The sequence below is a fragment of the Aythya ferina genome (genome assembly GCF_964211825.1).
Source record: "Aythya ferina genome assembly, chromosome: 25".
In the NCBI taxonomy this organism is placed as follows: domain Eukaryota; kingdom Metazoa; phylum Chordata; class Aves; order Anseriformes; family Anatidae; genus Aythya; species Aythya ferina.
In genome coordinates, this window is record NC_140323.1 from 3,980,663 (window position 1) to 4,004,449 (window position 23,787).

The window sequence follows — 23,787 nt, forward strand, 5'->3', positions numbered from 1 at the left end:
ACCCCCCCCCGGCTGTCAGCACAAATCGCTGCAGAGGCAGCAGCCGTGGCCCGTCCTAAAGCGACATCCTCAACGTCACATCCTCTGCTCCGGCTGGCGGATCTCAGAGCCATTTGCCAAAATATCTGGAGTCAGGCTAAGAGCAGGGTCACAAAGCCCCGGGCCCCGCCGCTGGCAGCACTCTTGGGGGTCATGGGTGGAGGTGGGGGGCTCTCAGCAGAGCCCCAAGCAGGGGTTTTGCAGGCAGCTGTCCCCAAAACGCTGCCAGGCCGGTGGAAGGATGCTGCCTCCTGTGGGGCAATGCTCACCAGCTGGGTGCTCCGTGCCCCAAAAGCTGCAATGAGGACGAGACATCCGAGCACCGCCCTGACGCACAAAGCTGCCATGATTTGATGGCAGCTGAGACAAAGAGTTAATGTCTTGGAGAGAAAATAACATCAGTCACCGAAGCACCTGGGAGCTGGGGTGAGATTTTAAACCAAGCCCACAGCCGCCCGGTGAAGAGCATCAGCTATGGGGTGCTCCAAAAACCTCTCTGCTTTGGAGAGCCCCCCCGAAAGAGCCACCCCATGGCCAGGCTCCGGGCTGCACCCTGGGGTGTTTGCCTTGCGCCAAGGGGCACCGAGGACCCCGTTTTGGTGACAGCCCCCAGCACGTGCCAGGCACCAGGACACGGGTACCCCCTGGCCACCCACCATGTAAACAGCCCGGCACCCTGCTGGAGTGCCGAGTGTCAGCAGGGGAGGGGAAGTTTGAGGAAGAAAACAGCTGCCAAGACCATCCCATCCCATCCACGCACGCATCGCCCTGGAGCTGGGCTCCAGCCAGGCTCAGCCGATATTAACTGCTTTCTGCCAAAAACAGCCCTGCGGGGAGCTGCTCCCCCTTGCAGATCCCATCCTGGCCCCACATCCTTCTCTGCCCCCCTCCGCCTGCTCTCCTCATTAGCGGGGGTCACCTAAAAATCCTTTGCAAGGCGCCCACACCCCGCAGCGAGGGGCAGCAGCTGCTCCCCTGGCACCGGGCTTTTCTGTGCCGCGACCGCATCTGCTGCGAGTTCGCTGCGGTGGCAGTGCCCCCGTTTTGTGCTCCCTGCTCTGGGGGCACTGATGGAGCTCTCTGCCACAGGGTCTGGAGCTGCTTCGGGTCCCTTTGTCCCCGCTGGTGACTTTGGAGAGCCACAGCACCACGGCAGGGACGGGGCAGGTCGCGGGGAGCCGACACGCAGGGAGGGTGCAGACACGGAGCCAGCAGCACCCCAAACACCCCAGCCCTGCACAGCCGGGGCTGCACCGAGCCACCGGTGCTGCCAAGCCCCTGCTGGGGACATCCCCCGGGTCCCCAGCCCTGCCCACCAATGTGACTTTCTCTGCCTGCAAGCTGGGCTCTCCCCCAGCCCGAGGTGCCCACCTGACTTTGCAGCCCCCCTGGGTGCTTTCTCGCCCCCACGGCTCCTCCTCGCACCACCCCAGGCACCTCTGCCCCCTCCCCATGCTGCTCCCACCCCCAGACCCGCTGTTCCCTCGGGGTTTTGGGGCAGCTCCTTAACCCCCCGCCCGGAGCAGCTGCCTCTGTGACCCCGCTCCCGAAACTCCCGAGCACTGCAATGCAGCACTCGCTGCCCGGCCCGAGGTGCCCCCAGCCACCACCACCACCACCACCACGCCAAACCCCCCCGGGGGGGGTCCTACCTCACCCTCCTGTCCGCCCGAAACTTCAGCATGGTGCCGGGGCCCTGCGGGCTCAGCTCCGGCTGCCGGCTCCCACCATGGCAGCGGCGGGCGAGGGGGGTCCCGTGCCACCCACCGCCCGGCTACGGCGCACGTGCCATGGGTGCCACACGAGCAGGGGGGCACCGGCGATGTGCCACGGGGCTCGACGTCCTCTCCCGGCAGTGGCAGCCCCCCGAGCCCTGCGCTGGTGGCATCCGGCGGTGCCGGGGCTCGTGGCCGCTGCGGTGGGTGCTGGCAGCCCCGGCGCAGCGCGGGTTGGCGAGCCCTGGAGCGCGGCAGGCAGCCGGCAGGCGATGACAGGGACAAACAGCTCCCGCTCGCGTCCCCACGCAGAGGAGAGGCGAAGGGCAGCGCTGCACACGCCGCCTCCCCCAGCCCAGGTGCAGCGTCGGGGAGCGGCGAGCGTGCAGGAGAAGGGAGAAGTGGGGTGGGGGCTGCTGGTCCCTGTCCTTCCCCCCCCCAACCCCTCGCCCCTCTCCGGCACCGAGCGGTGCAGGGGGTGCTGCCCGAGGAGGGGAGGGTGCCGCGGGGAGGAAGGCGCTGAGCCGGCGCTGCTGCTGCTGCTGCCCTGCATTCCCTGGCTGCATCCTTATCCCTTCCCCCTGCTCCTGTCCCCAAATCCTCCCCGCTCCCCCCTCCCCCTCGCTGTGCCTCCGTCCCTTTCCAGGTCACCCCAGGGAACAGGATCAGCACCAGCATCGACCAGCGCCGTACAACCCAGCAGCTTCAGGGGGGGGGGGACGGGGCCCTGCAGGGTGCCAGCAACGGGGCTCCGGCACCCCCAGACGGGATTTGGGGTGCCCTCAGCCCCCCGGCAGGTGAAGGGGGGAGCCCAGGGGGCAGGATTGGGGGGTGCCCAGCCCTCCTCCTGGGCACGGCGCTTTGAAAAGGCAAAGGCAACGCATCGCGGCTGTTCTGATAATGGACTGAAATGTCAGCGCTGCCTTCCCTCCCCTCCAGAGAAAGCTCCAAAGAAGGAAGCGGAGCGCAGGCAGCCAGCTGGCCTCCATCACGCCCCGTCCCCGCTCCGCCACGGCCCCGGGACCACCTCGGGACACCAGCGCAGCCCGACGCACCGCTCAGCGCGGCGCCAGCACCATTGCATCATTCACCTGCTCCTCCCCAAAACCAGGACCTGGAGCCGCAGCCTGCCTCGTCCGTCAGCACGGGGCGAGCTGGAGCAGTGCCGGATCCCAGCCTCAGCGCTCGGGGGATGCTCCCACCGCTCCCCGGCCAGCACAAGCGGCCCCTGTCCCTGCCAGGGGGCCGGGAACCACGTCACCAGCGCTGCCAGAGGCTGTGCCAACGCAGCTGGGATGGCAGCTCCCGAAGCAGCCACACGCACCTGTGTGGGGCACCCGGTGCCGAAGCCGCTCTCAGAGGCGTGGAGGAGCCGAGCGGCGCGGCCGCTGCCCCCCTTGCTGGCATCCTGCTGGTGTGAGGAGAAGCCAGCCCGCTGCAGTGCCTGCCCCTGGGGCGTCCCCACGTCCTCGCAGCGGCTCCCCAAACCCCGCCACCCGCGGTCAAGGTCCCCCAACGGCCCGTGGACGCGTGCCAGCGCGCCGCCGCCGCGCGCCAAACCTGGGGCTCACCCCATGGCAGTGCCAACAGGAGACACCAAATTCCCCTCTCCTCGCCACGCCAGGGGTTTCACCTCCTGCCCCATCCCCGTCTGCACCGAAGCGGAGCAGAGCCACGCTCAGGGGTGACTCCAGCAGCCCTTAACCCGGGTTCAACCCTGGCGTTGCCAGCTTGCAGCAGGCGCCGTCCCCGCTGCCCAGCTGGGCTATTTCACGCTGAGCAGCGCCCGGGGGTGGTCACGGACATGGCCCCCCTGCAGCAAAGCAAGCAGACACGCTCCTGGGCTCTGAGCAGCAGCTCCAGGGTGGGAGCTCCCCCAGACCTCCCAGGAGAAAAGAGCCGGGGCTTTTCCTTGGGGTGAGCATCAAAGCAAAACCCTCCAAAATCTCCCCTTCATTTTTTTTTTTTTCTCAAAGGTAGGGAGCAAGGGAAGGGAGTAAAGGCGGTAACTGGAGAACAAACTTTGTCTGGGTGCTGCTGGTCTTCCCCCTCCCCAAAGTTAAAGTTTGCTGAGCGCTGGGAGGACAACTCCACCCTTTCCCCAGGGGGAAAACCCTCCTGGCTCCCCGCTGCCCTTCCTGCGACCGTGAAGGTCACCGCCCCCCAAGCGCTTGCAAACAAGGGCTGGGACGCCTCCAGGAGCAAAACCTGAGGACCCTGAGGTGGCCGAGGCCCTGTGTGGGTGCATCCCTTGCTGGCATCGCCCTTCGGTGCGAGCAGCAGCGGGCACAACCCGGCCTCGAGAGGCAGGAAAGAGGCAGGCGATGCCGGGCGATGCCAGCCTGCACCCGCAGGCAGGAACCACGGGCGGCTGGGCTGGCTGGCTCTGCCCGGCGGGGCAGGCACGGGGCACACTCAGCAGCAGCTGGCTGGCTTCCTGGCAGCGATTTTTCCTCGGAATTTCTCTGCAGCCCATCCCTTTCCTCCCCAGCTGCCTGCTCAGGGTGGTCAGGACCCTTCCTCGCCCATAGATCGGTGTGCGAGGCCCCTCTCCATTGATTTTTTTTGCATGCACAGGGCTCCGCGCCAACCTCAGTGCCTTGTCTGCTCCGCAGCGAGTGCGCAGGGGCTCCGGGGATGCGTGACCCCATCTCGTGCTGCTTGCATGCAGTGGGAGAGCATCGGGGCTGCAGGCTCTTATCTGCACAGCCAGGGAGCTGGAGGGGAGCGCAGCCTCTCCGCCCAACCCCAGGAGCCTGCCAAGCTCTAAATCCAGAGCAGAGCTGCGGGGAGGGGGGTCCCCGGCCCCCCTCCTCTCCACCAACCCGCCTGAGGTTGGGCTCAACCCCTCTGAGCGCTCCCAGCCGGCTAAAAACATCTCCCAGCTCCCAGGCTGGCTGTGCGCCACCGGGAACGGAGCACCTTGTCCTCCCACGCCCCAACCCGAATTTCAGCTCCGCACGCGCCTCCACACCCCCCCCCGGCCCCCGCCCCGCGGAGGGGCCCGGTGTAAACCTGGAGCAGCCACACTCGGTTCCGAGAGCGGCTCGGGGGTGAGCATCCAGGCGGCTCCCAAGCGAGAGGGGCTCGCGTGGCTCTGAGCCAAACACGCCCTGCGTTTTGGCCTCCTTCTTCTGTTTTTCTAGCCCTTTCTTCACCTCTCCCTCTCCTCCGGAGCCACATCCCTCTCCTCCGACCGAGGCAGGGCTGAGCCCTTGAAATCTCTTTTCTCCGAGGAAGCAGCGAAGCCGCAGCACCCGTGGGGTCGCCCCGGCACCCGTGGGCACCCTGCAGGGAGGTGGGAGAGCAAACTGCCCCCCCCTCGCCTTCCAAGGGCAGGGGCAAAGGGCTTTGGGAGCAAAGCACCTCGAAATGCACCAAGAAACGGAGCCTTTCTTCTCTCCTCCGCGGCCCCATGGTGCAGCCGGGAGCACAAAGGAGAGGCTTTGTCTGCGAGGAGTCGGTGACACCCGGGGGAGATTTATTTTCCCCCCAGCGGTAATAAAGCCGCCTCTCCGCGCACACGGAGCTGCCCCGCTCGGGGCAGGGGGTGCAGCGGGCTGGCTGCGTGGGCTCTGCTCCGCGCGTTGGCCGGTGCAGCTTTTCCTCGGGATGCAATAAAAATGAAATAATTTAACAAATAAAATTGAATTCTGCAGGCGCAGCAGCGGCCCTGCAGCCAGGGGACGAGTGCCAGCGGCTCCTCCGCTGCCTCTGCACCGGGAGAGGCCAGGGGAAGGCAGCGGGACGGGGCCGCCACGCGGCTCCTGCTGGCTGCCGGGAGCAGGGGGGGCAGCCTGCAGCCACCCCACACCCCCCCCGAGCTGATCCAAGAGGGATAAAAGAGGGACGTGAGCGCTCCCGGCGTCCTGTGCCAGCCCCAGCCCAGCCAGCAGCCCGGGTCACAACCCCGTGGGAGGGGAGGCAGCGCAAGCGGACAGGAATTCGGCTGAACAAATGGAAGAGCGGGGACTCGCCGGCCAGGAGCAAAGCCGACGGGGAGAAGTTTGGGAATTGCTGCTCTCAGCGTTTCTGAATTCCCCCGTGCTCACAAGCTATGCGTGAGGCCGGCTAGCTCGGGGAGAGGGAGAGAGGGGACGGCAGGGAAAGGGGACAAGGCTCTGGGGACAAGAGGAGACGGAGGCAAAGACGGGAGGGCGAAGCTCCGTGACCCCCCCGGCCTGCCCCACCACCACGGGCTCAGCAGAGCCTGGAAACGCCAGCGCTGCGGTGAGAGCAGCCCCTGGGGATCGAGCTCCTCGTGGGCGCTCACCAACCAGCTCTGGGTGCGTGGCCACGCGCGGAGCTTCCTCCCCTGCCCACCACCACGCTGCCAGCTGGCCGGCGCCCCGCACCGACGCGCACGGCTCCGCGCGCCGCCGGCTTTTCCTCCGTAACCAAATCCATGCCCTAATCCCAGCCCCGCCGCCCAGCTGAGCAAGCGTTTCCGGCACTGCCGAGGCGGCGACGGGGGCCAGCAGCCCAGCGCAGCCCCCCCCCAGCTAATGACAACGAGCTCCCGGTCCTGCTGCTCCTGGCTCGGCGCGGGGACGCAGCCGAGAGGTGCCTGCGTCCCCCCTGCCCGCAGGCACGGTCGTGCCATTCTCCCCGTCCGTTCCTGGGGTGCAGCAGGGGGGGAACCGCAAGGCTTAGTTTTGTTTTCTGCCCCATCCTGAGCCAGGAGCTTCTGAAAAGGGTTCTCCAAAAGGAGGTGGCCACCGTGCGCTTAGGGTGGCTGCAGCCCTTCGGCACCCCCTGACCGCGCAGCGATGCCGGGTGGGAAGGGAGGGTGCCAGCACCCATCCTCTCCGCCACCTCGCCCCGGTGACAAACCGCACACGTCAGCGGCCAGCAGGGCGCCCAGGCGGGGAGCACCGCGGCTCAGCACCCGCCACCACCCAGAGCTTCCCCAGGCGGCACCCAGGGGGGGCTCAGCACCCCCTGCTCAGCACCCTGCACGCCGAGGCCAGGCCAGGCTTTACCCGCGGCTCCTGCAAAACACACCCTGGCTGTAAATCCCCGCGCAAGTCCCCTGGGAGACGTGAGCGGAGGGAAAACACAAAGCCTGAGCTGGATCACGCCCGCAGGACCAGGGCTGGCGGAGCCTGGGCAAAGTCCCCGGCATGAGGACGGCGGCTCCTGCGCGCCCACGGCCCGCGGGGTGGCCCCGTGGCACCCAGCCCCCTGTGGCACCTCACCGCCACCGCGCACGACCCTGATGGGGACGTCCCCATGGCTGGGGTCCGAGGGTCCCTGCTGGGGGTCGGAGGGAGGCAGAGCCCCCTGGAAGGGGCAGGAGAAGCCCCCAGCAGCCTGAGCACTGCTGGCTGGCTGGGAGCACGGGGAAGGCAGGGGATTTCCAGAGAACAAAGCGGCTGCTGGCAGCCGGCATCGCCTGCGGCGGGGGGGAGCAGTCCCAGGGAGAGGAGTCCGGCAGAAGCAGGGCAGTTTGTGTTTGATCTCCCTGGAAACTCCGGGGCCAGAAGGGAGAGGGAAAGGCATCGCCCAGAGGGGCAGCCCGGATGAAATGTGGGAGGCGCAGGGCTCGGTGCGGGCGCAGCACCGACGGCACCGGTGGGGTGACGCACGGGGAGCGTCACGGCGGGGTGACAGCAGTGGGGTGACAGCAGCGGGGTGACAGCAGGGACCTGGGGCTAGGGCAGGGCAGGTGGCAGCTCCGCGTCCCGGCAGTGCCAGGTGCATCGCCCTGCTTCAACCACATCCCTCCTCTCTGTTTTGGGGTGCTCACTGCCGGGCTCCCAGAGCCCCCCGTGCCCCCAGGATGGGGCAGCTCCCCTGCAATGCCACCAGCCCCCTCCCCAGCCCCGGGTGGGGATCTGACAGCCTGGAGGTGACCCAGCAGGGGTCAGAGGGGATGACAGCAGTCGCGTGGACCCAAACAATTACCCATCCAGGCACTCGGGGCAGGGGCTGGACATGCTGCTGGCACCCCGAGTGGCACCGCGGCAGGCACCGAGAGGCACGGGCAGGGCACCCGCGTGGGCGAGCAGCCACGAGACTTCAAGAGCATTTACCAGCAATCCTTCAGCCTCCCCCACACACACCACGGTTTGCCCTACAAACCTGGAATCGTTCTGGCTCTGCAGACCTCCCCCCTCCCTCAGCCCGGGCTGGGGACACAGCAGGGACCGGGGTCACCGCTCGGGGCCCAGCTCGGTGCTGTGGGCAGACCGGGGGGACACATCCCCTCCTGGACACCCCCTCTGCCAAACTGATGCACAAACGTGGCCACAGAGCCGCATGCCAGCCCCATCCTTGAAGGATTTAACCCCCTCTCCAAACCCTTCACCAAACCACTTCCAGTGCGCAGAAATACCTGTCTCAAGCGATCGCCGGCACGAGGCAGCAAAACAAACCGGAGCCGAGCCCCTCCTCGGGCAGCTCAGGTCACGAGCGGGGGATTACGGCACCGGGCAAATCCTTCGGGGCCAGATCCTCAGCACCCGCTTGGGCCAGAGCACGCAGTAATCACGGCAGCATCCCGAGGGTGACGGCCACGGTGACACTTCACCCGTCACCCCGCCGGCTGCCCTCGGTCCCTGGCCGCAGACAATGGCCCACGTGTGCCACCGGGGCTCAGCACCAGCACCGCATGCACTGGTGTCACCGCACGCACCGGGTTCACCGCGCGTCCACGCCGCTCGCCGACGCCGGCGGCTCTGCCCGTGGGTGGTTTTGTGCCGAGCCCTGGGGACGGCGGTCGGTATCAATCATTAACAGCCACCTCAGCCTTAACCCCATCGGCACCGCCTCGCTCCAGCCCCGCCGTGGGCAGGCTGCCTCGGCTCACGGTGCCCCGAAAGTCCCCGGGATGTCACCGCAGCGCTGACGCTGGGGGTGCGGAGGGGCTCCCGGGGGGCTCTGCACCCCCAGGGGTTTGTGGCCACCCCTGCAGCACCGAGCAGCTTCATGTGCACCACTCCTCTCATCTCCTCGCTCTGTAAGCTGTACTGGGGGGGTTGCAAAGTCCTGTGTCTGTGCACCCCAAGCTGCTCCGTGTCCCCGAGCAGTGCTGCCTGTCCCCGTGCAGCCCCGAGGGCTGTACCCTGCCTCTGTACCCAGCTCAGCCGGCAGCAGCCACCCCATGGGGCCAGACCTGCTGGGACTGAGGATGGAGAGGTCCCGGAGCTCCACGAGCAGCATTTCCAAGGAAATCCGGCAGCTGCAGCTTCAGCTGAGCATGTTTACAGCCCAGCCACAGCTCCTGGCTCCTGCAGCCGTGCGGGGGCCAGCCCAGCTCCCGGGGCTGCTGGCCATGGGGCCACGATGCCAGCACCCACAGGGGCAGGAACAGAGCACCCAAGGCGCTGCCAGGACGGCCTCGGTGAGCAGCTCACTGCTGGGACAGCAGAGCCAGAACCGTCCCCACGGCTCCGTGCCGGGCAGGGCGTTTGTCCCCGTTAGCAGACGCTTCGTCTGCAGTAAGGACCGGGCACGTTGTCGGGGACAGGGTTAACCCAGCACGGCAGCGACATCTCCTCCCCGCACGGCCTCCCCAGGCAGGGGGGAGAGGACGGACACACGGCCCCCCCCCTCACCTCTGGCTGTTACCTGACCTGCGAGCGGCTGAATGATTAACCTGGGGTCCCCCTGACACCGGCGGCCCCGAGCATCCCGTGCCAGGCCCCAGCACACCAACACCTCGCTCAAGGCACGACGCAGCCACCGCATCCCCCTGCGGCCCCAAAATGGCACAGAAGAAGCGCAACCCCCAGAGGAAACCCCCCAGGACAAGGGGGCTGCTGCACCTCCATCCCTATCCCCGTTTCTCCCCGTTGCTCAGGATAAGGGAGCAAAGACCCCCGTGCCCAGCCCGTGCTGCCCAGCGCTGGCACAGCCGTGGCTCTGCGGGTACTCACAGCCCCCCCGGCACAGCAGCGCACGGCTCGGGGATTCGGACGCCGACACGCAGCGAATTTCGGCTTCTCCAGCAGCTCAGCCCCGGCTGCGGCCCCGGGGGTGTCCGAGCTGCGAGTGCTCAGAAATAGCCACGGCCAAACATCCGCACGGCACCACCCCGCGCGGGCTGGAGAGCGGAGGGCTGCTGGAGGGATGGTTTTAATCAAGATACGAGCCCATCAAATGGCTCAAAAAGCCACAGACGGGAGTGAGCTGTAAATGCAGATGCGGCGGCTGATAAGATCTGCCTGCAGCCGGGGCTCGGCTGCGATGTGCGCGGCCCCTTTGCATAGGGGCAGGGCTCTGGGTTTCCCGTTCCCGGGGCAGCACACCCCGTGCCAGGCTGACTGCTCCCATCGGGCTGCTTCGCCCCCAAAATGCTCGTGGCTGCCTGCGAGCTGCCTCCTTCCCCGGACCCGCCGGGAGCCCCTGGCACCCACCCCACATGGGGCACCCATGGGTGCGGAGCCTGGCTAGGGAATCGTGCGTGGGGTGGCCCCACAAACACCCACACGGGACGGGGAGCCACCAGCTCCTTACAAAGCCCTCGAGCTGTCGGTATTTTGGAGGTGTGATGCCCCCGGCTCTGGCGCAGGGTGCAGGAAGCGTCCCTCCTGCTGCCAGCAGTGGGGTTTGAAGGCTCTGCCCTCGGGGGCTCCTCTCGGGGTGCAGCACGAGCCCCAGCCTGGGGGCAGTCAGACCCAGGAGGTTTCCCCACAGAAACTCTTGCTTATTTTGGTCTAAATCCCAAATTCTCTGCCGTTGCCTGTCGGATCTCCCGGAGACCCCTCAATTAGGGAAAAGCACTCGGGCGCACGAGCAGAGGGTGTGCTCAGACGGGTGCAAGTCACCCCCACAGCACCCCGGGGTGCTGGGGGCACGACGTGGCGCATTGCTCTGCCAACACCACCCCCACCGCAGCCCCGCGTGGCCTCGGAGCATCGCCCACCCCTGCAGAAGGGAGGACGGGCGCTTCCCGCGTGGATTTGGGTTCGGGGAGGCTTTGGGGCTGTGAGGCTGCCACCTCTCTGCCCCGTCCCCAGCTCTTGGGCTGCACCGCGCCGCTGCCAGCCCTCCGAGTGACTCAGCGGCTGCTCTGCGCCCCGAGCACCCGCAGTCAAGCCCCGACGCATTCGGCGCATTCCTGGCATAGCCGGCTGTGCCGGGCCGGCGCGGCGCCGAGCCCCACACCTGCCGCAGCGGTGAGGTGGGGTGGAGGCTGGCAGCGCGCTCGGGTCTCTGTGAACAGGCCCGCGTGCCCCTGGGCTTCTCCACGCTCTGCTCGCCGCGACGCGGCCGCCTGGCCCCGGGGGGATTTACCCCGAGCAGGAGCAGGTCAGGGCCTCGCTGCCTCCCGTGCCGTTGGGGTGCCATCGCGTGCCGCCCAGCAGCACGACTGCTGTCCCGGCTGCCTTCCTCGTGCAAAGCCACGCTCCCTTTATCTTCTCGCAGGTGCGATGGCAGAATACGGGGGAAACTCGGTGTTTTTAGGGCTGATCCTGCGCCTCCGCAGGCCCCAGAACAGTTTGTAACCGCGCTGTGACGCAAGAGCGCACGCGTGGCGGTTGTGCAAGTGCATTGCGCCAAGCAGCTCCCAAGGACGGTGCGGGCAGCAGCTCCAAGCTGCCTGGCCCCACGCGGGGTGGCCGAGGCTCTCGGTCCCTGCAGGCACCCACAGCCCGGCTCGCAGCTGTGGGGAGCATCCCGAGAGCTCGATGTGGGTGCCAGAGGGTCTGCAATGCTCGGAGCACCCCAAATTGCTCCCAGTGCTGAGGAACAGCCACCGCAGGAGCAGAGCGTGGCACCTCCGGCACAGCAGCACCTGCTGCACGTCCCAGTGCTGCCACCCTGTCACCACCAGCCCCAGACCCCCGAGATGGCTGCGCATGCGTCCGTACCGCCAGCCCCTGTGCCCAAGCAGAGCAGGAACCAAAAGTTCCCCAAACCCGGCGGTTTGTTTATAAACAAACAGATTTCGGCCCAAACCAAACACACAGAGCCAGGCTTGGGAACCTCACCCCTGCTTGCCAAGCTCACCCCTGCGGTGGCTGTCCTCTGTGGGGACACGGGGAGGGACACGGGGGACATCACCAGCTGCCCTGCCCGTGCAGCACCAAAGCAATAAATCAGAGCGCTCTGAGCAAACCCCAGCAGCCCCACAAACCGCAGCCTAACGAGGCGCCTCCCGCTGCTGATAAGTCTCCGGCACGGCCATCAGGGGCTGCCAGCCCCCGGGATGAGTGAAGGACCCAGGAGAGCGATCCTCCTCCCGTATCTTGGTGGAGAAAGCAGTGCTGCAGCACAGCTCGGACGGGCAGGTCCGGCTGGACGCCCTCAGTTCCTATCAGCACTGCCGAGAACTCTCTCATCACCACCGTGGTGCAGCCTGCAGGTGAAACAACGCCGAGCTCATTGCGTATCCAACCCTGAACCTCCTCCACAAGCCATTAAACACCCGGGGAGCCAGGGGTTCAGCCCAGCTGTTGCCACCAGGACCGGCTCAGCAGCGGTGCCGGTGCTTTGGGATGGCCGGGCCCCGGTTTATTGCCATCTCCAGCCCTCCACACCCCGGTGTCCCAGGGCCGTGGCTGGGGCAGGCGGGCACAACCTGCTGCTGAATCACAGCCGGTTCCCAGCACCCCGACCACATCCTCATCTGGGGAAAAGCACAAAATCTGCTGCAGGAAAAGCAAAGGGAGCTGCAAGTGTTTTGCACCCCCACGGACCGGACCCTCAGAGTCTCCCGGGTTGGTGCAGAGGCAGCACGAGGCCGGGCTGTCCCCCTGTGCCACCAAACAGCCCTTCCCTTGTCACCCTCCCGCTGCCGCCCCCGCAGCAGAGCGGCCGCCGCGGGCGGGTTTTGCAGCGCGGCGTCGGCTCTGCAGAACGAGCTCTTCCCCTGAATGAAGTTTAGTCACCGCGGGATGTTTCCAATTGGAAACCAGGACAGTTCCAGGCTGAAGGCGAGCCAGCTTTCCACTTCCCAGAAATCCCATTTGCAAGCGAGCCTCCTGCCAGTTCCCCTTTCTCCCCCGGCATCGAGTAAATAAATACAGCCCCGGCCCTCCCCGTGCCGAGGCGGGGAGCTGCAGCGCTCCGGGCTCCGTCTGCAGCCCTGCACAGCCTCCGTAGCTTCCATCCCCATCCTGGGGAGGCTGCAAACCTCCTCCCGGCCCCAGGCAGGGGGTGACAGCCTGGCAGGGACCTCGGTGCCCTGAGCCGTGCCCCGGGGAGGGAAGCAGGAGGGACGGGAGTCGCCGAGCTGGGGCTGGAGCCGGCGGTTGCGCAGCCTGGATGCGTCTCGTGGCACCGCACCTGCCCGCAGCATCCCCCCGAGGAGGCTGGCGGGGGCTGGGGAGTTGCATCAGGTTTCGTCTCCGTCCCGGTGGAGATGAGCCAGGCTGGTTATCGCCCTCCACGAGGAACTGCTTGGCTCCGGGGAGACGGCGCTGGGAAGAGCCCAGGGGCTTGCGCCGGGTTTCCAGAGGGCAGAGATGATGGGCTGATACGGGTGGGAAGAGCAGCCAGGCGCCCACCTGCACCTCGAGGCAGCCCAGCAGCTCCTGCTCCTCATGGCTTTGTGTCCGCGGTGGATTCCCTCCAGCTTCGGGAACAAAAAAAAAGCTGCACTGAAAGAGGAGCCGCTCGTCCTCCTCCGTGCTCACGCCCAGCTGCCCACTCCGGAGAATTGTTAGGGCCGTGCATGGAGATTTGGCTGAAATTTGTGGCCCGAGAGGTGAGGAAGTCACTGCGAATCAAGGGATTGAACGGAGAGGTTTGGATTTAACGCCCCAGGAGGCCAGTGAGTGGAAGAAAGCCAGCCGTGCCCTGGGCTTGCACAGATGGACTGTCCCTCCCCGTGTGTCCCTCCTGCCCCAGCAGGACGGAGCAGGCTCTGTGCAGGGACAGCAGAGCTGATGTGCTACACCAGCCATTGTCAGGAGCCGCTAATGATCCTTCCTTGTCACAGAATTAATTAATTAGTGGCCCTGCGGCACTAGGACGGAGCGAAGGACGTGCCCGCCGGGAGGAGGGAGCGCTCTGCTCCAGACCACAGCCCGGCCCTTCACCTGCAGCAGGGGAGGAAGGAGCAGGACAGTGCCAGGATCAGGCCCAGCTACGACCCCACCACCCTCCAGCACCGCAGAGCAGCGGGGAGACCGCTCCCACCCCCAGGACATCCCCACGCGTGGCTGGGAGCAGCCGGATGGAAACCACAGCCGTCCTGCACCGCCCGGCAGCGGCACCCACCTTGCTGGTGGCTGCTTCCTGCCTTTATCTCGAGAGTGCTGGAGATGGGAGGAGAGACACGGTGACAGCTCGGCCACCTGCTCCAAAACACAGCTCGCCGCCACGGCCCTGGAAGCGGATTTGCTGCCACGCACAACCCAGCTGCTCGTGGACGGACACGGAAAAGTGGGAGAGGTCTCGGGACAAATCACCACGTCCCCAGCCACGCACACCCAAGGGGCAGCCCAGCAGCTGAGGAGGGGATTATTCCCCCAAATGGCTCAGGTCAGAGCAGGGTCTGGCTCTCCTCAGGCTTCAGAGCGCGCGCAACGAGCCGCCACGGGGGCAGGATCCCTGCCCGCATCCTGGCTGCAAGCGGAGCCGTGCGTACGCGCGGCGTGCCCGGCCCTCTCGGCTGCCTCTGCCCCACTCCCGGCCCTGCCAACCTTATCGGCGCCGCCACACCTTCCCTGCAGCTCCCCACAAGGCTCAGGTTTAACCCCTGGCAGAGTGCAGCCCGGCTTTCCCGCGCACACCGGTGCCGTGCCCGGCGGGACGCGCTGCCCGCCCGTGGGCACGCTGCCTCCAACTTGCTGCTATCTGGGGCCACGCTTGCCAGACCCCTCCCCAAAACCCCTCACCCCATATGTGCCCACCGGTGTCAGCTCTGAGCCCCTTCAGTGCTTCTCAAGCAGCTCTGCAGCCATCCTCCAGCAAAGCCCAGCTCGCTTGTGCCCCGCGGCCGCACAGACCCCTCCGGCACCCCAGCCCTTTCACTCCAGCCCTGGGGGGCTCTTCCTCCATCCCCAGGTCCCTCCAGACCCCCCAAACTCAAACCAGGCTCTGCGCCCCTGGCTGGCTCACCCTACCTGCTCACCGGGAGCTGCGGTGCCAACGCGGGGAGGGCGGTGGGAGCGGTGCCGAGGTGGGGAGCCCTGGGGAAGGCGGGGAAGGGGGAAGCGGCAGCCGCCTCGGAGAGCCGCCACGTCCAAACGCTGCAAGGACTGATAAGCGAGGGCTGAAATCTGAGCCTGCAGGTTGGCTGCCTCCTATATAAACAGGCGCTCGCACACACACACACCCCCGTGCGCGCCGGCTCTCACGCCACTCCCGCCTGCTCCCGGCCACGCCAGGCGCTCGCCAGCCCTCCGCCGGGGATGGCCGCGCCACTGAGCCCCCACAAACGCTTCCCGAGCCCTCCACCACCAGTCCTGGCCCCAAAGGTGCTGGCTCAGGCTCAAAGCAGAGCCTGGCGCTGGTTTATGTCATGCTTCAGATGTGTTTTCATTCCTCGGGCAGCTCTGCCACTGGGCTCCGTGCTCGCCTCACGGTGTGACTTGGGGAAGAGGCAGGGAGCCCGTGGTGGGCACTGGCTGGGCACCGCCTGCCTGGATGCTAAAATCAGCAGCACAGGAAATGAAAATGGTGCATTTGTAACCTCGTGCTACAGGACAGAGGGGCTCAGCACTGTGCTGGATAAACACAGAGGGTGCCCTTGCCTTTGGTCACGAGCAATTTTGCATCCCTCATTTGGGTGAGCTGGGCAGCGGTGCCACATGCGTGTGCCACGACTGCTCTGGTGCCGCAGAGCTTTTGGCTCACCCCTGGGGGCAGTGCCCACGAGCGTCCCCACTGCTTGGTGCCCTCAGCAAACCCTCTGCTTGCCAGGGCTTCTGCGGCCAGTAACCAGACCGCGGCCGTCCTGTGCCACCGCGGGACTTCCTCGTGCCAGCGCCAACCCGGCCGTGCTTCCTGCAGCAGGAGGAAACTCTCGAGCAGACAAAACCCGGCCCTGTTTTTCCCAATTCTCCAGGCTCACCTGCAGCCCAGAACTGGGGCAGCCACATACCATCGGCGAGGCTGGGCTGCACGCGCGGCTGCTTGCTTCATCCCCAGCACCTGCCTGCGGGGCGAGCGGGAGCGGGGCTGTGCCGTGCACCCCGCTGGGGGACCTGGGGCTGGTCCCGGGCACTGCCCTGGGGAATTGGGAGTCCCGAGGCTGCTCTGCCTGCTGGGGGAGAAGCCGACCCCTGGCACCTTGGCACGGGGAGGTTCTTTGTGGCCATAACCACGGCGACCCCACCATCCCTGTGCCGGGAGCACGGTGCTGAGCGGGGGTGCACGAGCCCAGCCCAGGTTTTTCCTGCGCTCCCCGAGCTCGTGGGGCTGGATCCAGCTGAGGATCCTGTCGCGGGTGTAACGAACCCGAAGGAGCCCTGAGCCAGCTTCCCCGCCCCGGTTGCACAAGCGGCCGCGGGCGCTGCTGCGGCGCAAACAAAAACAGCCTGTTTACGAGCAGGCAGCGCGAGGGCCCCACAACCTGCCTCCTCCTCTCCCATCGCCCCACCTGATCGCGGAGACGTGCCGGTGTCCCTGCTCCGCCACCAGCTCCCATACACCCAGCACCCTGCACGCCCAGCACCCCGAGCCGTTCCTCCCCCGCTCGCCCCAGCAGCCCCCCGTCGAAGCGCTGCCACGGCACCAGGACCCGTCCCCGTGCAGCACCCTGACCCCAGGATCTTGTGACAACTCTTTGGGAGAGCAAATTTGCCTTTGGAGCACTCAGCTCACGCTGGGCGCGATGGGGATGAGACGGCCTCGGGCAGGGATTTAATTCCCAGGGCCGCTCCACGGGACTTCGACCCTGGCTGAAGGGCTGGGGTGGGTTTTTGGGGGGATTTTGCTTTTGCTTAAAGAGAACAGGAGATGGGGTCGAACCTCACGCACCCTTCCCATCCCCGGAGTTTCTGTGCCACACAACCAAAGGAGCATCTTCCCCCCGGCGGGTGGGAGCTGCTTCATGCTCCCGGTCGTCAGAGAGCCAAATTTGGGGGGCACCAAATTGTACCCCAGCCACCGAGAGGGAGTTCAGCCGCCCCGTGCTCATGCTGCCTGCCCAGCACCAGCACAAAGCACCAGTTCCCCCAGACAGCCCCTGCCTGAACCCAAGGTCCCCCTTATCTTCAGGACAAGCATGTCTGCTGATAAGCCCAGCACACGGAGGATAAGATAAGGCTCCGAGCAGCCTCTCTGCTATCAAAAGCCCTCCCTCCAGTCTGCGGCACGGGGCAGCCGCTGTCCCACCGCGCTCCCCCCCCAAGGCTGAGGGGCGCTGCACAAGGTCTCCGCATCCACACCCCAAATTCTGCCCCAGCTCGCCAGCACCGGGGCTGATCCCTGCCCCTTCCAGCCACGGGGTGGGCTCAGGTCACGATCAATGATCCCAGTGGAGTGGGACCGAGTGCCCCACGCACCCCATGGCCCCCCCCGGCAGCCTCCCATGGCGGTGCCCCTCGGATGCCCGGGGTGGGAAGCTCTCGCCGGCCCCCGCGGCGCGCACGCAACCTCTCATTTAGATGAGCTTTAAAAGATTCATTAGCTTCACACTCCAACAGTTGCTCGTTGTTTCCAAATAACAGCATCTATTTGATTGAGGAAAGAGAGAGGGGGGGGGGGGAAAAAAAGGCACACGAAGCACACGGCAAAGCAAACAATTTGTCTCAGACAACCTGGCAGCGGCTCCACCTCGGCGGGGAGAGGCACGCAGCGCGCGGCCGCGCTGGGCTCGCAATAAAAACTGGAATTGCTAATCATCCCTGCTCAGCCGGCCTGAAAGAGGAGACGCTGCCGAGGAAAGCAAACCCCCAAGAGCGAGCGTGGACTTCACCTGACCCCACCTCGGCCGGCCTCTCCTCCCGGCTCCTCTCGCTGCAGAGGAGCTGCCCAAAAATCAGGGCACGAGCATCCCTTGGGGGGGAGCAACACAGGGCCGGAGGGTGCAGAGCCAGCCTGGCCTTTAAAAGGAGCAGGATTTGGAAAAAATAAAGACAAAGAAGACCCAAACAACCCCTTTCTCTCCACGCTTGTTTGCCTGGTGGCATCCACGGCTATAAATACCCGGCACGCTCCGTTCCGGACGTGGCAGCTCCGCTGTGCCCAGCGGCACCCTCTGAGCCCGGATTTGGGAAGGGGCCCCTGTTTGCCTCTGCCACTTCTTGTGGTTAAAAACGGAGCAGGGTGCCGGGAGCTCACCCAGCAGCACCACAGGGGCTCGAGGATGGGGAGGGGACGGTTTTGTCCCCAGCAGTGCCAGCCCCCAGCAGTGGGATCGGGCACGGCCGGACGCCCGCCAGCTGGGTGGCGGCGGTGCCAACGGCGACGGGCAAGGGCGGGTGGGAGGAAATCCCCAAAAGGGCCCCGGAGGCGGAGGAGACGGTGCCAGGAGGGAGTGAAAGGCAGTGCTGGTAGGTGCCAGGGCTCCGTGCCAGCCTGGTGCCAGCGCTTCGGGGACGCACGGACGCAGCCAGCCCCCAGTAACCCCCAACCAGTGCCCCTGGCTGGGAGGAGCGGGGCAGGAATGGGATGAGAAATCCTTTTTCCGGCACATCCTGCCCCAGATTTCACCATCCTGCCCCCGGGACGAGGGGCACCCGCCCATGGGGACCCTGCGGAGGAGGAGGAGGAGGTTGGGGTTCGGGGTGCAGCCCGGGCTGGGGAAGCCCTTTGTAAGAGCGGCCCCGCCGCAGGATTGCACCTCATTACAGAGCAATTACAGAATAATTATCCCACGGGAACGCCCAAACCCCGATCAGGAAATGGGGCTGCTGGGTGCCAGATCCTGCACGCGTGCACACCCAGAGCCCAGGAAACCTCGGGAGCACAGACAAGATGCAGCAGGGAGGTGCTGGGCCTCACAGGGTGCTCCCGGCTTAAATCCCACCACGCTGGCTCCGTGCCTCAGTTTCCCCACTTGTGCACGGGTTGTCCCCTAGCTCTGCACCCACAGCATCCTCTGGGATCCTTTTCTTTTTGGGGGCTTTGCTTTGGCTCTGCTTTAGCCAGCGTGCCCCCGTCTCACCCCCCACTGCTCCCCAGCATCCCCACGGGCGCTCTGCCCACTTCTCAGCGACCCCAAACCCTCCACGATGGGGACGGCCCCTAGGAGCAGGTGAACTTTAACCACACACAGGACATTCCTGCTCCCCTCTGGCACGTCCCTTATCTACGGAGAGCTCTCCCAGGCCCGTCTGCAGCCCCGAGGAGGAGGCCAGCGGCCCTATCTCGTGCCCAAGGACGTCGGGAAAGGGGGCGGCGTGCGGGGCTGGCGGTCACGGGAAGGATGGGACCCTCTGAGCCAGCATCGTCCCCGGCTCCATCCACCCCGAGGGACCCGCAGCACCTGAGCCTCCTGCGACGGCAGCAGGGACAAGGTCACGCCAAGAGCAGCCGGCGGGGAGGGGAGGCAGGGACGGGGACAGGACGCGAGGCAGCGGCGCTGACGGCTGCTGAAGGGGCTGGCATCTCCCGGCACACACGGGGAGAGAAGCGAAACGAGCCCTCTCCTCCCCTGCGGGAGCTCATCAGCGCGATGGCAGCTGAGCGGTGGAGCCCGGAGGCCCCGGCGTTCGCACGTAGCTCTCGCATCCTTCATCTCCCTGACAAGCGGGAGAGCAGCCGGCAGCCAGAGCCCGAGCTCCGGGCGGCCCCCACGAAAGGTCACTGCCTTTGCACATTCACAAAACACGCATTTAGGAAGGAAAAAAAAAAAAAAAAAAGAGGAAGAAAAAGGAATCCCACGCTCGCACGGAGGATCTGGAGGATGTGCTGCAAGGAGACCGGCGTGGGTTGAAGGAGACAGCATGGGGCTGGGGGGGGGGTGCTGGGACCCTGCTATGCTCTACCCCAGCGCCCCCGGCCCCGCAGTCTGGCACCGAGCGATGGAAATCGTCAGACGCACGCGAAACTCGCAGATTTGTATCTCCTGATTTGCTTCCTGGGCCCTCGGGGCGCACTCGCGTTTTCAAATTCTCCGGAAGAATAAAGGCTGGAAAATGAGTTTCAGTGCTCAGAGCAGCTGGCCCCGGGGAGCCTGCCATGCCCCGAAAAACTCCCTCAGCTGGAGGGGGCAGGGACCCCCCCGGCACTGCGGGACCTTGGGGTGAGGGTCCCGGCTGGGGACCACGCACACGGGGCAATGTCACCTCCTCTGTGCCCGAGTTAGCAAAGCTGGGTGGCCACGGGACAGCCTTAGCCCTGGCTTTGCCCCGCAGAGGCTGGTGATGCTTCAGGGCTCCCCCGTGGGAGCTGGCAGCGTTGTCTCGCTGCCCCAAGTACCCCGCTCCCATCCTGCACCCCCCGCTCCAGGCACCCGAGGGATGCCAAAAGCACAGCCCTGCCGCCTCCGAACCAGCCAAGGATTTTATAAACCACTGGAAGGGAACAACTGCAAAGCCAGGGGGGATTCACCTCCTGTGAACACAGATAGTGGTGCACGGGGGGGAGGCCGGGATGAGGCCCCAGTTGCTCCATCCCCAGCGAGATCCACTCAGCCTCAACACAACCAACAACGCCGAGCCTGCTCCGGGCTGCGGCCGGGCTCACCCTCACCACCTGCGCCGGGAGAGCCCTTTGAACCCAGCCCGTGTGGGGCTGTAATTAGCCCTCACCTGCCGGATCACATCACCGCACCACGCACCCACCGGCTGGAGCTGCCGGAGCTCAGCACCCCCAAACCCTGCACCCCCAAACCCTGCGCCCCCAAACCCTGCGCCCCCAAACCCTTTCGGGTGCCCGGCACGGGGCTGCTGGGGGACAACGCGTCAGGGTGGAGGTTCCCAGCTCCTTCCCCCTCGCCCAGGATGCTGCGCCCCAGCGCCGGTGCCGCGGGCACACACGCCCCGTCCTCGCCCGGCGCCGAGCGGCATCCCCTGGGGGGGCCCAGCACCCAGCGAGGTGCTGAGCCCGGCGCACGGCTGCTCGGAGGCGCGGCGCCCGGCCGGTGCCCCGGGATGGGGGAGCGCGGTGCCGGCACCCAACCGGCCCAGCCGGCTCAGGAGGCAGCACCCGGTGCTCCCAGACTGGTCCCGGCTGTTCTGCCGGCTGCCGGCCCCGAGCACGGCACATTCCTGGCGGATTTGGGGGTGGGAGCTGCACCCGTAAGGCCACCGCCGCGGGGCTGAGCCCACCGGGGCCGTGTAGCACCCAAAAAAAAAAAACCAGAGCGTGGGGCCGAGGTGGCAGCAGCCCCTCGACAACCACAGCCGTGGTGCACAGTGACCCTTACCTGGCTGCCAGCAGCCGCGGCGAGGCTCCAGGCCCCGGTGGTGCTGAGCTGCCCGAGCTGCCGTGCTGCTGCTGCTGCTGCTGCTTACGTAAGGAAGGCGAGGAGGGGAACGCCGGCTGCGAGTCCCCGGCGACTGCAGGCAGGAGGAGAGGAACAGCAGCCTCTGCTGCTCGGCAGGCGTGTGCGGCTCCGGCAGCAGCAGGAGATGGGTGCCGGAGCTGCGCGCCACAGGAGGATGCGGGTGCACGGCCGGCGTGCGGGAGGATGCTCTGCTCCGTCACTGCGCGAGCCCCCATCCCTTACCCTGAGCTCCTTCCCCAAAATAAGGGGGCTGGGGACGCTGCGAGGATGGGGAGGGGAGGTGGTGGCAGTGGAAGGGGCAGCCTGAGCCCTGTCTTGGCCGGATCCTGCCTCCCTGCTCCGAGAACAAAGGGCTGCGCCGCACAGGTTCTGCCGGCCACTTAATTACCAGCGGGACCCGGGGGCTCAGAGCAGCCCAGCTGCATCCGAGCCGTTCAGCAGCAGCGAGGTGAAACCCCCCGCTCTAAAGGACACGGCAGCAGGAGGCAGCTTCGTTGAGACCCCGTTAACGCGGGGGCACGGGGAGGGATGGAAAAAAAAACCCCAAGCTGTGCCAGGACGGAGCAGCGGGGCAGGCAGGGAGCAGCACCCACAGCCCCGGGCATGGCAGCGGGGAGACGAGGCAGCAGCGATCATGGACATGGAGCAGGGATCAAGGGCACGGCCCAGGGATCACGGAGCAGGGATCATGGAGCAGGGATCACGGAGCAGGGATCACGGACACGGCGCAGCGTGTTTGGAGCAGGGCGGCTGTCTGTCGACGGGACGCCAGGCGCGCACAAAAGCCGTCTCATTATCCCCTAATTAGTGCTTTGCCAGCTCCTGCAATTAACACCCATGCGAGCGGCTGCTGTTGAAGTAAACAGAGGGTTAGAAGCACCCTGGAGCCCCTGGGGAGCCGGGGGCCCTGGCGGGGTGCAGCCCACCCAGCCCCAGAGCGGGCTGCGCAGAGCGGTGGCACCTTGGTGGGGCCGGGGGCTCTGCCTGCTGCCCACCAGAGTGCCCTGACCCAACAGCGTGTCCCCCCACGGTGTGTGGCAGCGGGGACAGAGGCTTTCCCCTGGCTCAGGACGGGTCTCAGGGCTCCGGGTGAGGTGAGGGAGCCACGCAGAATTCCTGCTGCTGCACCAGCAAGGTGTTTATTCAAAAGCCGTCTCCTTGGGAAACATCAAAGGCGAGCCATCAGCCAGGTCTTAAATGGCCTTTCTCCGGCTGACCCAGAAACACGGATCAAGAGCTGTCTCATCCCTTAATTGAGAAGTTGGTGACTTTGAATCTTTATTAAAGAGCTTTGCTAAATTCACAGATTAAGGCCACAACCGGCCGCTGCGATCACCCGACCTCACCCAGCAGCTGCTCGCCCCGTGCGGAGCGAAAGCTGAGACACAACCAAAACCACACTGAAAACCATGAGAAAAAAAGAAAAAAAAAAAAAAAAAAGAAAAAAAGAAAAAGAAACAAGAAAAAAAAACCAGCCTTTCTGCACAACCCAAGCCCCAACCCAACCCCAGGAAGTTTTGGCTCACGCAGGGGCCTCGGCGCGCCCCCAGAACCACCGCGGTGCTGCCCATGCCAGCACCGGGCTTCCCCGAGCAGCCACGGAGCTGTCAGATGCTGGGGAAAAAACAAGGCTAAAGAGGAGCCGGCGCATTCCTCCCTGTGCTATTTCTGCCTGCTGCGGATTATCGTGTTTCAAGCTAGGGCAAACAGACGGGGGGATGCTACTACAAATGCCGGAGCGGGAGAGGGCACGGAGAGGAGCCGCGTTTTCCCCTCCAGCGAGCAGAGACAGGCAGGGGAGATCCCCAGCCGCTTCCTGGGGGCACAGATGGAGAAGGAGAATAAATAAAAACCAAACCAAACCGAGCCCCAGCCCGGCTGCTAAGGGTTAAGCTGGCCTCGGCGAGGGATTAAGCCCCGTGCTGCCCATCTGGGCGACGTTTGCACCAACCCTCCCGTGCCAGGCCTGGCTGCACCGGGGGCTGGCGGGGGGCCAGCAGCGTGCACGGGGGCACCCGCACCCGCACGCACACACACACGCACTGCAGAGGGATGGGGTGATGCTGCTGCATCTCCCCCAGGAGCAGGGAGCAGCCCGGGGAGGGCACGGCCACCGGCTGCCCAATTTCCTCCTCCCGCAGCGCCGGGCACGGAGCTCGGCCACCCGCCCGCGCCTGCCCCTGCCTCCTCTGCCTCGGTCCCCGAGCCCTGCTGCTGCTGCTCCCGACGGTTTCTATGGGAACTCGGCAGGAAAACACGGTTTTCCAGCGAGGCCAGCGCCAGCCTGGCTGCCCGAGCCCACGCGGCGAGCTGCGCCAGCACCGGGCTCGCCTGCATCGCCAGCACCCCGTGCCGCTGCACCTCGCTTCGCCCGGGGAGGGCTGGGACCCCCGACCCCAGCCCCGAGGGGACGCAGGGAGCAGCGATGGGGTGCCTGGAGCTGGTGCAGCGGGACGGCCAGCTCCTCCCCGGCATGGGATGGAGGCACCCTGCTCGCCCTACACCACGCTGGACAAAGCAGGCAGAGCCCCGGCCGCGGGGGAGAGGCTTTACGCTCGCCCTGTGATTTTTAGCAGACGCTCAGGAATGTTAATGCCTCGTCTGCCTGGTATCCAGGAGTCCTAATCCCAGCTCTGGCTCCCTGAGGGGCTGTGGGCAGCAGCGGGGGGCTGCAGAGGAGGGCCGGGGGCTCCATCGGGGCCTGGTGGGGAAGCCCCAGTCCTCCCAGAATAGAGCAAA

The 23,787-nt window shown here is 66.2% G+C and overlaps 1 protein-coding gene across 14 annotated transcripts in view; it reads right to left on the bottom strand.

The window, feature by feature from the left end:
- Positions 1–23,787, bottom strand: part of PLEKHA6 (pleckstrin homology domain containing A6) — a 46,447-nt gene that overhangs the window by 18,181 nt on the left and 4,479 nt on the right. For 2 of the 14 annotated variants that reach the window (XM_084497579.1, XM_084497582.1), the window contains exon 1: positions 1,692–1,835. The exons of 3 other annotated variants lie outside the window; for them this stretch is intronic. In XM_084497579.1, the coding sequence (XP_084353705.1) occupies positions 1,692–1,723 (32 nt within the window). In that variant the 5' untranslated portion in view covers positions 1,724–1,835. 9 more of the 14 variants (XM_084497578.1, XM_084497586.1, XM_084497576.1 and 6 more) reach the window with 9 other exon arrangements.